Source organism: Cadophora gregata (assembly GCF_030347475.1).
Source record: "Cadophora gregata isolate MNR1 chromosome Unknown scaffold_4, whole genome shotgun sequence".
NCBI lineage: Eukaryota > Fungi > Ascomycota > Leotiomycetes > Helotiales > Ploettnerulaceae > Cadophora > Cadophora gregata.
In genome coordinates, this window is record NW_026695927.1 from 3,172,645 (window position 1) to 3,184,918 (window position 12,274).

Genomic DNA, 12,274 nt, shown 5'->3' on the forward strand with positions numbered 1-12,274 from the left:
GAGGGTGGGTGGACATGGGGGCATCGAACTTGGAGTTGTGGGCCGGGAGGGTGGGCCGGGGGGGGGGGGGGGGGGGGAGGAATTGGAAATTGGAAAATGTAATTGCTTGATTTGAATGAGATGCTTGTATTTCGCTTTTTTTGAAAAGAAGATCTCAACGTTTTTTCGAATGTGATATGTTGATCTTGATGCCCATGTGTGGATCTTCATGTCAGTCCACATGTCAGGAGCTAGGCCTGAGTAAGCATCAATCATGAGATGAGAATACTAAGAGACCATACCAATCCAGAAGTAAACATCACAAGAACCAACCACACAAGTCCCTTGAACATAAATGTCGTAAGTCTTTAATGATATTTTAACACGGCTTTCACGCGTAGCTAGAAATACAGAAGCGCACGCCATCAGGAGGTAAACACACAGCTCGCTAAACTCGCTCAAACCCAATTCCCATGACCATGCCTCCTATTATGATCCGGCTCCACCCCATCAGCCTCCCCATCCCTCCTACTCCCGACCCTAACTAACTCCAACGCACTCGTACTCACCGCCTCCTCATCTTATCTTAGCTACCTGGAAAATTACCTTCCCATCGTCGCCGCCGGCCCAATATGCAGAGAGCCTTCTTTTATAGCATACTAGTAACGCCACATCACAGCACCGCCATTGACTTCTTTTCGCTTTTGAAAGTAATAAAGCGAATTAATCTGAGTTTCCGAGTTCTTTTTTATATGATGAGCAATTACTATCGGCTCAATAGCGGCCGTAAGGCGATGTGTCATACGGCGTTGCCACACGAATCGGTACCCTCTGACTTGAACGCATCGAAGCCGATAACCGTGCTCCTATCTGTAAGGAAACTGGCGATCCATCTGACCGTTCTTTCATCTATTTTGCGTTTGCGAAGGTTGTGAAGTAGTCTGGCACGTGAGACATTGTCAAAAGCCCCAGAGACGTCGAGTAGGAGGAGGCTTGCCACTTGTGGCTCCGGCGAATTCCAAGCCTCGTATATCTTCTCGATAATGGTGTGTAGTGCATGGTCTACCGATCTTCCCTTGCGCCCTCCAATGTGTGTACTTGGCAGCAGTTGATGCACCTCGGTTACGTAGCTGATTCTTCTTGCAATGATCGAGTCCATGAGCTTGCTAAATGTGTTTAGTAGAGCTATCGGACGATACGCCTTGGGCACAGCGTAGTCATCCTTGCCTGGCTTCCTGAGGGCGATAGTGGTGGACTGTCGAAAGTGTGCTGGGCAGTACCCTAATCGTAGGCTCCAGTTGTCTATCCTTGTGAGATGCGGGGCTAGCTAGGCGGCGATGACATGGAGGATTCTGTTTATAATACCGTCTGGTCCTGGAGCTTTCTTTGGGGGCGTAGCGGCAATTGCTTGGAGTACTTCCCTCTCTGTGATATCCGGAAATGGGATTTGACCTCGGTATTCGGCTCCCCGGATATCCTGGAGATCTGGTTCTGGGGGTGGCGGGAAGAAGGTTGCCTTGAAGAGTCGTGCCTTGTCTCGTGGCTCCACATACTCGGTGTTTGTTGTTGGGTCCTTCAATATCGGGGTCGTTGTCGGTGCCACTTCCCCTCGGTTTTTTGCCCACCTTGCCAGCTTCCACAAACTCTCTGGGCTCTTCATGGCGCTCTCGACTTGGTCTCGGTGACCTTGTAGTAAGGCTTTGCGGATCACTCTTCCCTTCTGGTTTCGAGCTACGCGGTAGGCCTCCCAGCTCTCTTCTGTGTGAAGTCGGGCGTTCCGGGGCTTCAGTCTTCGCCCCGCGGCTTGTGTTTCTTTGCATTTAGAGGTCAAGCCGGCTTTCGCTCTTGGGGACCGTCTTTTCAGGGCGCGGCGTGTTCGATCGCTGACTGTATCGCTTTCGTCACCTCCCCGACATATCTGTCTAGGGCGTGTCTTGATTTGGGACAACGGGGTGTGGTTAATTCTAATGCGAGTTTTGCTCGGAGCCCCTTCGCATCGATACTAGACCAGTCACGCGTTTCTGCCTGCTGTCTTTGTATTACTCGGAGGTCCAGAATCGTTGTGATTGGAAGGTGGTCTGAGTTATGGTCCATCTCGTAGTGTACTCCGCATTTGACAACTCTATCTACTAGGTCTTGTGTACCGTAGCAGAGGTCGATGCAGGTTTGTGTGTTGTTGTCATCGTATGTGACTGTGTCGACGGGCAGAGGTTCATGTCTCAGCTCCCAAGTTGTTAGAATACGGTGAGCTGTTTTGACCTCCTTGGCATATTAGGCACGTGTTGAGTCACGGGCTGGATGACTCCATTGACTACTTTGTTGCCTACAGCTGCCTAGTGTTGCCTATTGCTTGTAGATTGCATATAAGCATCTGTAACTACAGTCTTAGAACAGTAACTCTTCCGCTACCAATTTACCAGAATGATTGGTGATCTGACCCGTGACCTGCTTTGATAACAAAAGTTTACCTCAGGCACTCAGGCCATTTTCAAGAGGAGTTTAGTGCCATTAAGATTTGATCACGTTACTTGGGACACTCCTCGAGCAAACGGCCTCAGGATCCTGTCCGACACGCACACTGCTCTGCGGTTATTTTGTACCTTTTTTTCGCGATTCTGGAGACCAGGTCTTTGCGAATCCATCAATAGCCACATCAATGCGCATTGTACTAGTCCTCAATTTCACTAGGCTGTGCATAAAGGTATGCTCTATCTAGGCATCTATTTTTTGTCCCGCCCCTATGCCTGTATATTGTAGAAAACTCTGATGCGTCGTGACCTCGTCCACTCCAGAATCTTAAGCAATTAGTAGGAGTGTACTTATACTTTGGACGGGTTAGGTGGGTTGAAAAGATAACCTAGTTAAACTGCGCACTCTGACGACACAAATCTCGTGCTGATATGGCCCAAAATTCACTCAGTTGTACAGTGGAAACGGGCGAATCGAATGATTCTATTTAATTGACTGAACACCTTGTGGTTATGGTTGAAAATGAGTTTTAAGATGGGGTCCATTTCGTGGGAAAAAACTCCGCACAAGCCCAAAAATCTGGACAGGATCCTCAGGCCATTTGGTCGAGGTCCACATGTGGCTTGCAGTTCACCCGCAGTAACCGTATTAGGAATAGTCTCGACCTATGGCCGGAGTGCCTGAGGTAAACAAAAGTGTGGGATGAAACAAGATCATGTGACCTAAATGTGGTCTGATAATCGCCTATTGATTGTCCCATCTGGACGCCAATTGCCAAGTCCTTAGGCTCACCTGGCACGCTCGATAATAATGAACATCTAGCCAGTCATAGGCCAGCCCATGAAGCACGAGGCTCAGCCAGAACTCCTGTGAGACCACTCACTTCAATCTTGTCTGTTGCTTGATTACATCACATGTCCTACACAGCAGTTCAAATAACAAACCACGGCCGCAATACTTTAGACCCAAAGTAAAACTATAATTTGCGGAGATCATCACAATAATTCATCAGACTCACTACAACACTTCAAGTCACATACACTCTTAGCCATCCATTACAGACTCCACAAACACGACACAAGCCGCTTTCATGGTCGGCAAAGTCATGGAATTTGAAGCCACACGCCCGATCTTCGTCGATGCAAGGCATAGCACTTCATCGCCGACGATCCTCGCTCTCCTCCTCCAGAAGTTAAGCCCACTGAATCCAGAAGATATGATCGAGTTGGCCACCAAGAACAACAAAGGACTGTTTCGCGATATATGTCTCTGGTGCGAAAGGACAGGCAATCAACTAGTTACCAGTGAACACACCAGCGAAGATGAAGATATTCATTTTATTATGCAGAAAGGACAAGAGAGAAGCAGATCCAAGAAAATGGTTGCTGTGATGTCGACGGCAAATTTGGGGGCGGTTGTAGGCGTGTTGGAGAAAGCCGTTGGTGGATGTGTACTGGGGATGGACGTCAGCTTGTTCTTTGATGGAACTGGAGTCCGGTTATTGCAGACTGGCTATCGAGCTCGATGCCCAGGTATCTTTGGCCGTTTTCGAACCAACAAAGTTGACATGGCGTTGAAGAGGCAAGGAAGGCTGTTACCGAAAGATGCGATTGAGATGCTAGAGGAACTCGGTGCGAACTTTTTTGTATGTGGGCCGTCGCTGGAGACTTTTGGGGTACAGGAGGCGGAGATTTCTGTAGCGAAGTATGACGTTGTTTCAGGTGTCACGCTGGCAGACCTGTTGTCTCGCGGTGATGTCAATTTGTTCTCAGGAGGGGTTTCTGAGAGGCCATAGAATGCATCGAGAAAATGTATATCCTGACAAGCCTGATGAAACCCGAGGACTTTTTTATCGCTTGATGAAATTGACTACGTGAACAGCTGTGTATGCAGGTGAACCAACCTGCTTACGCTTATCTGTCGACAAGGACAATGACTTTGAAATGATATTATGAGACCAGAAAGGAAGAGCATCAGAAAGTAGCTCACATTTCTCTGCTTATCACTGCTTTCCAGTAGAGAAGCTCTATTCTGGCAGTTATTTTGACAATTAAGTCATCCATCTTCTATCCCTATTAATATGGAAGCCTTAACGGTGGAGGGCAACGTAGCCGAGTGGCACATAAATTAAACCCAAACTAGAAGCTTCGATGAGCATGAGGAATCTCACCTAACAAGAGACCCGTGTAATTTACAATGACGGTCAGCTTTGATAAGTAACATGCCCTTGCCCTTAGACTGATCATAACAGAAGCTAACTTGTGGAACACTAAGGATTCTCAAGTTCGAGGACCTTCCAATTCCTCGTAGGCCGAAACGGCCCGGACCGCAAGATATTCACGATCCATGCTGCTGTTGTGAAAACTCTTTCAGCGTCGCTTGCCGTGCTGATGAAGGGTTTGAGGTTTGGGTTATATTTGTTTCTAACTACGCTAGCTTACGACGAGTGTTTTTATCTCTCTCTAATAGTCTTGAAATACAGAAGGACTATACTAATAATACAGAGGGTAAGAGCCTGAAGGTGTCAGGGGTACAGAAGGTAGAGTACTAAGACAGAAGGAGATAATACAGGGTAAGTGGAGTGTGTACCAAAGGGTAAGTAAAGTGTGTATCAGAGGGTAGGCGTAGTGTGTACCAAAGGGTAGGTAGAGTGTGTGCCAAAGGGTAGGTAAAGTGTGTACCAAGGGGTAGGTGTAGTGTGAGTCGCAGGGTAGGTAGAGTGTGTACCATAGGGTAGGCAGAGTATGTACCACAGGGTAGGTAGAGTGTGTACCACAGGGTAGGTGTAGTGTGAGTCGCAGGGTAGGTAGAGTGCGTACCATAGGGTAGGTAGAGTGTGTACCCCAGGGTAGGTGAAGTGTGAGTTACTTAGAGTAAGTGGAGTGTGAGTCGCAGGGTAGGTGAAGTGTGTATTACAAGGTAGGTGTAGTGTGTACCATAGGGTAGGTAAAGTGTGTACCAAAGGGTAGGTAAAGTGTAAGTCGCAGGGTAGGTGAAGTGTGTATTGCAAGGTAGGTAAGGTGTGTACCATAGGGTAGGTAAGGTGTGTACCAAAGGGTAGGTAGAGTGTGAGTCGCAGGGTCGGTAGAGTGTGTACTATAGGGTAGATAGAGTATGTATCACAGGGTAGGTGAAGTGTGAGTTACTTAGGGTAGGTGAAGTGTGTGCCGTAGGGTAGGTGTCGTGTGTGCCGTAGGGTAGGTGTAGTGTGTGTTATAGGGTAGGTGTAGTGTGTGCTGTAGGGTAGGTATAGCGTGTGTTATAAGCTACCTACGTGCTAGGATCGAGGTTGCAGCGATTCCTCGAGCCTGAGTTAGGGTGCTAGCGATATACCCGTCTAACCACTTAGCCCTAGAGTGCCCTAATAGGCCCTGTAGGGCCTTATAGGTCTTCGCTGTTTCGGCTTCCATTAGGCCTCCTGCCGAGAAGATCAGGGGGTGAAATACAGGGCCTAAGTCGCTGTATTTAAGCCGTTTAGCGTTTGCTGCCTCTGATAGCGTAGCATAGGCTTCTTCGCGTGCTGAATCCTTGTTGATTGCTACTATTTGAACGTCGTAATAGTGCCTAGAAGTACCTATAAGCACTGAAAAATCCGGTCGTTGGCTGTTTTCTAGGGCTATAGGCGTTCTAGCTGGCGTAGGCTCCGATTCCACTTTAAGGTCTTCCCGGCTAGAAAGGGTAGTAATAAATGCACGGGTAACCTGGTTATGGCGTATAATCCAGCGTCGTTCAGCACCTCTACAGGTGTCTTCGTGGCCTATTTGAGGGTAGGCTCCACAGGCGGTACAGGGCGAAATAGGGGGCTTTACAGGGAGTAAGAGCCTAGTCCGTAGTGCTTCGGTAACTGTAGAATCCGCTAAAAGGTGGTGTTTTTGCGTGGGCAGGGTTCTAAGCCAGTATCGTCCGAGGTAGCTAGCGTTCTCAAGCTTCGATTTTAGCGCTTGTTTTGATAGGGTAGGTAGAATCTTCTCTTCTAGGTCTTGGTTAACACTAGAGAAGACCTCTTGGGCTGTCGGTACAGGGCGTCCAGGGGGTTCCGGGTAGAGATTAGGGCATATAGCCACTAGAATCGATCGAGAGGCTTCCTTAGCTGCCCTATAGAGCCCTGGGGCTAATAAGGCGTGTATAGGGAGCCCTAGGCCTCCCTCTCTCACTGGAAGAGAGAGTAAAGCCTGGCGAATTAGGGTAGTCTTCTCCCCTGGCTCCCTAGCGATTAGGGCTTGTACAGCGTACTTGATTCGTAGGTCTGCTAACCTCCAGAGGTCTAGTAGGTCTTCCGAGTACAATTGGCGCTGTAAGTGTCGTAGGAGTAGGTGTATACTACCCCGTAGGAGTAGGGTAGCGTGTTGTTTAGGGAGGTCTCGTAGGGTATATAGCGCTGTAGCGAGAGTGTCGATTTTCCCCTGGAGGAACGTTCGGCGGTGTGCTACAGGGCCTATAAAGGTCCCTAAGGCCTTAAGTCCAGTGGTTTGTAACTGGGAAATAGGGCTTTCGGTGCTCTTTTGGCGGTTAAGAGCTACTGGAGAGTCCCTGAAGGCTTCTATAACTACAGGGAGTAGTGCTGTAGTTTCAGGGCTAAGGATATAGATATCGTCCAAATAAGCTATAATTGTAGCCTTCGGTAGGGTCTTTTGGAGGTGCTCTAGCAGGGGGCGGATCGCTAGAGAGAATAAGAGGGGGGCAATAGGGTCTCCTTGGCGTACTCCTTCAGCGCTTGCTAGCGTGTGGCCTTCGTTTGTTACTAGCACTGAAGGCTGGTTATAGGCCCATTTAGCGGTCCGATAGAGAGTAGGGGCGTATTTAGCGACTGCAGCTGCTATTGAGGTTCGTCCGATTCGGTTATAAGCGTTGATAAGGTCTAAGGAGGCGATTTGCTGAGTTTTTAGGGTATTTGGGCCGGTAATAGCGTCGTCAAGGAGGAAGATTATAGGCTCTACACCACCTGGGGTGCTAACGCCTAATTGGCAGGGTAGAAGCATAGACGGCTTGAAGGAGCTGATAAGGATCGCTTTTAGGGCTACCTTATAAATAAGGTCCCCTATAGCGATCGGTCGCACACCTCCGTCAGGCTTCTGAAGGCCTATAAGTCGGGAAGCACATAGGAGGTCGACCCCTGGAGCTGTACCCTGTCGAATCATATTCGCTAGGTGTGTAAGCGCTATAGTTACAGGGGAGTTTTCCGAATTTAGCGCTATATCAAGTAGCGGGCGGGTCCAGCCGCTGAGGCCAGGGGCTTTCTCTCTATTAATCGATCGAATAGCCTGTCGTATCGTTTCAGGGGTGATATTTTGCCCCGGGGAGGGGTTAGCGTTACTGAAGGGGTTATTATGCCCTATAGGGTGCTTCGAGTATAGCGTATTTAGCGTCTCTGGAGTGCTAGGAGCTAGAGGCGTAGGGTCGATTAGGGCTCTAGAGGCACGCCCTATATAGCCTTTTTCCAGAAGCTTAGTCGCTCTTTTGGCGGGGGAGTCGTTTGAGGGGGTAGGGGGTTCAGGGGGAGGTCCCTGAGTTTCAGGGATATCCGGTATAGTCGTAGGGTAGGCTTTCAGCGTTTTAGCGAGCTCTTCCTTCTGTAATCCTAGGCCGAGAACCCTGGGAAGCAGTAAAAAGTCCAGTAATTGCTTCTCTCTAGGCTGCCGTAAGAACGCTAAAGCCGCTCGATTAGCGGCCTCTGTAAATAGCGCTGCTTGCCTGGCGTGGAGACGTGTTTCAGGGACCTTAATAGTGCTATATCTCATGAGGGATTGCATATAGGGGTTTCTTAGCGCTGAGCTTATAGCGTTCAAGTGGTCTTTAGCGCTCTCGTCTAGGGGTGTAGGCGCTGAGGAAGCCTGTGGGTGTAGGGGTGTAGGTGCTGAGGTAGCCTGAGGCTGGGGGCAGTGGATCGATTGTTGTAATCCAAAGGGTAGCTCAGATGTGAGGGGGTCGGTAGGGCGTTTTAGTGTTGACGTTCTAGGGCGTTTAGGCGCTGAAGATGCTGTGCCTTGTGTTGATATAGGGCGTTTAGACGCTGTAGGCCCTATAGTACGGCCCTGGAGTGTTGGGTTACAGGGTAGGCTAGGTGTGGAGGTTTCGCAGGGTAGGTGAGTTGTGGTTTTTTTAGAGGGTAGGTGAGTTGTGGTAGTTTTGGAGGGTAGGTGATTTGTGAGGGGTAGGTGTGTTGTAGGGGTGGTTGGGGGAGAAGAGCTTATTATTATAGGCTCTTTAGCGTGAGAGGGTGCTGAAGCTTGGGGAGCTTTAGGGGGTGATTCTAGGGGTGAGTAGCTTCGGTTGCTTATAGGGGAGCCTACTCGTGATAGTCGAGGGAAGTAGGGGCTATCAGAGGGTAGGCTAGGTGTGGTAGGCGTCTTATCGGTAGGTGTAGTTGGTATAGGCGTTGAGATAGCGTCTTCAAAGCTAGGGGTAGGGGACGATGGCGCTGTAGAGGCACTATAAAGATCTTCGTCGGACGAGCTGTCTTTGATTATAGGCTCTATAGGCTGCGTAGGGCCTATCTTTTGGCGTGTCGTAGGGCGTCGAGCCCCTGGGGAGGGTGTTCTTGCAGGGCGTTTAGTGGACGGCTTCGGGGGTATATAGCCTGTAGCGACGATTTGGGCGTATGTAGGTGACGTAGAGCCTGTAGGCGTGGGGGGTCGAGAGCCTGGGAGGGAGTCTGGTTCAGGGCCTGTAGGGCCGTCGTACGCTGGGAGTATAGCGTCTACTTCCCCTGGAATCGAGTACTAAATACCCCGTGGGGTCTGAATCCTTCGGGTGCCTGTAGGGAGGTCGGGGCCTAGAGCCGTAGGGTACTTGGAGCCTGTAGGTACTGACGGTACAGGGGTCTTAGAGCCTGTTGGTGCTGAAGGTGCGGGGTACTTGGAGCCTGAAGCCGTAGGGTGCTTAGAGCCTGTAGGTACTGAAGGTACAGGGGTCTTGGAGCCTGAAGCCGTAGGGTGCTTGGAGCCTGTAGGTGCTGAAGGTGCAGGGGTCTTGGAGCCTGTTAGTGCTGAAGGTGCGGGGTACTTGGAGCCTGGAGCCGTAGGGTGCTTAGAGCCTAGAGGGGTGGCGGTAACTTGGGCGTAGGTAGGCGATTTAGGGCTATTTGGTGCTGAAGTTACAGGGGACGGAGAGCCTGTAAAGCCTGGGTAGATATCGAATAGGGGGCTTGGTAGGGGTGGAGGGGTACTGAGATTTCGGCTTGTAGGTGCTGGAGGCGACTTATACAGGCCTGTAGCCCCTGGAGCTGTAGGGTATTCAGAGCCTGAAAGGCCTAGAGAGGCTCTGGCCTTAGGGGTAGCGGCTCGAAAGGGTGCTAGTAGCTGAGGGAAATCGATTACAGGGTAGGGGGTGCCTATAGAATCGTTGATTTCAGCGTCTAAGGGTGCTGAGGCAGAGGGGGTAGTATGGATTCGGTGCTGCGTTGATACCCTAGAGCTACCGGTGATTCCGTGGATTTTAGCGCTATGAGTCTTAATCCCGTGGGCTCCTTTACACGCTGTAGCACAGGTAGGGCAGGGAACAAGGCCTATAGGCTGTAATTGAAGCTCTGTAAAGGAATTAGTAGGGTGTTTTTTACGAATATGATCGAGAATATTGATATATTCATTTTTATACGCGGGGTATTCGAACGGTATAGTAAAAGAGGGGTAGAGGGGTAATTGCGGGGTAAAGTGCGGGGTAAAAATTAGGGGAAATATGAAAACTTAGTGATTTATCAGTAGAATTGCGAGATAACTTATAAAAGTGATGATATCTTGAAAACTAGCTGGTAGAATCGATTTTTAGACGGTGGAAATTGATCCTTAGGTGCTGAAATAGGGGGGTAAGTAACGAATTAACGGTAAAAAATCGGAGAGGGCGACGGTGAGGTAGGCGCTAGTAAGGTAGGCGCCGGTAAGGTAGATAGGAGAGGCCTAGGGTAAGGCTTAGGGCAGGGATAAGGTAAGTATAGGGTCGATAATAGTAAAGTAGTTGAGAGAGTGATAATTCAGAAGGATAAAGTGAGAGAGTAATAAGGTAAGAGAGTAATAGTTTAGAAAGATAAGGTAAGAGAGTAATAATAGTCGAGAGAGTGATAATCGTCGAGAGAGTGATGATAGTTAAGAGAGTGATGATAGTTAAGAGAGTGATGAAGAGTGAATAATCGAAAGGGAATAGCCTTCTATATAACCCTAAGTCTGACCCTAAGCTCGACCCTAAGCTCGGCCCTAAGCTCGACCCGAAGTCCGACCCTAACCCTTAAAATATTAATTTCAAAGTATCAGTTATAAGGTTTAATCTATTGATTTCAAAGTATTAGTTATAAGGTTTAATCTATTGATTTTAAAGCATCGGTTATAAGGTTTAATCTATTGATTTCAAAGTATTAGTTATAAGGTTTAATCTATTGATTTCAAAGTATTAGTTATAAGGTTTAATCTATTGATTTCAAAGCATCGGTTATAAGGTTCAAGTTTTGATTTCAAAGCTTCGGCTCTAATAAATTTTATTCACCTTAAGTATAGCCCTATCCTCTACCCTATCCTTCACCTTATCTCTTACCTTTACCTTTATCTTTATTCTTTTACCTTTGATTCTTCGATTATCCTTTGATTTTCAGCCTTATATCTAGCCCTATCCTCTACCCTATCCTTCACCCTATCCTTCACCCTATCCTTCACCCTATCCTTCACCCTATCCTTCACCTTATCCTTCACCCTAAGTAAGGTTAATATTACTACTGTAATATCCGCTGCGCTAGTAAATTACATAGTATCTATTAGATACTATGTATCTAATTAACCTTATCCTTAACCCTAAGTCTGACCCTAAGTGTGACCCTAAGTGTGACCCTAAGTGTGACCCTAAGTGTGACCCTAAGTCTGACCCTAAGTCTGACCCTAAGTCTGAATATTATATTATATATAATACAAAGGGCTACGCCCTGCACGGCTTCGCCGTAAATTTGACGGTATAATAGGTATAATCGACCCTAAGTATGACCCTAAGTCTGACCCTAAGTATGACCCTAAGTATGACCCTAAGTGTAACCCTAAGTGTGACCCTAAGTCTGAATATTATATTATATATAATACAAAGGGCTACGCCCTGCACGGCTTCGCCGTAAATTTGACGGTATCTTATATATATAACGGCTTCGCCGTAAATTTGACGGTATAATAGGTAAAATCGACCCTAAGTATGACCCTAAGTATGACCCTAAGCCTGACCCTAAGCATTATATATAATATATAATATATAATAAACAAGGCTACGCCTTGCACGGCTTCGCCGTAAATTTGACGGTATAATAAGTGAAATTAACCCTAAGTATGACCCTAAGTCTGACCCTAAGTATGACCCTAAGTATGACCCTAAGTGTAACCCTAAGTGTGACCCTAAGTCTGAATATTATATTATATATAATACAAAGGGCTACGCCCTGCACGGCTTCGCTGTAAATTTGACGGTATAATAGGTATAATCGACCCTAAGTATGACCCTAAGTATAACCCTAAGTATAACCCTAAGTATGACCCTAAGTATAACCCTAAGTGTGACCCTAAGTCTGACCCTAAGTCTTAGGGTTAGGGTTAGGGTTAGGGTTAGGGTTAGGGTTAGGGTTAGGGTTAGGGTTAGGGTTAGGGTTAGGGTTAGGGTTAGGGTTAGGGTTAGGGTTAGGGTTAGGGTTAGGGTTAGGGTTAGGGTTAGGGTTAGGGTTAGGGTTTCCTGTTCGATGGCTTCCCGCGCACCATTCCCCAGGCTGAAGCCCTGGTGAAGGCCGGCGTCGAGCTGGACAACGTGGTGGAAATCGCCGTTGAAGACGAAGAGATCGTGCAGCGTATTGCCGGTCGTCGTGTTCACGAGA

At 48.1% G+C, this 12,274-nt stretch overlaps 1 protein-coding gene across 1 annotated transcript; it reads left to right on the plus strand.

Moving 5' to 3' along the window:
* Positions 1–3,538: 3,538 nt before the first annotated feature.
* Positions 3,539–4,243, plus strand: ONS95_010756 (uncharacterized protein; the record flags this gene model as incomplete). The annotated part of the gene is made up of 1 exon (XM_058504378.1): positions 3,539–4,243. One exon carries the CDS (start codon positions 3,539–3,541, stop codon positions 4,241–4,243), a length of 705 nt encoding a protein of 234 aa, XP_058361092.1.
* Positions 4,244–12,274: the final 8,031 nt, after the last annotated feature.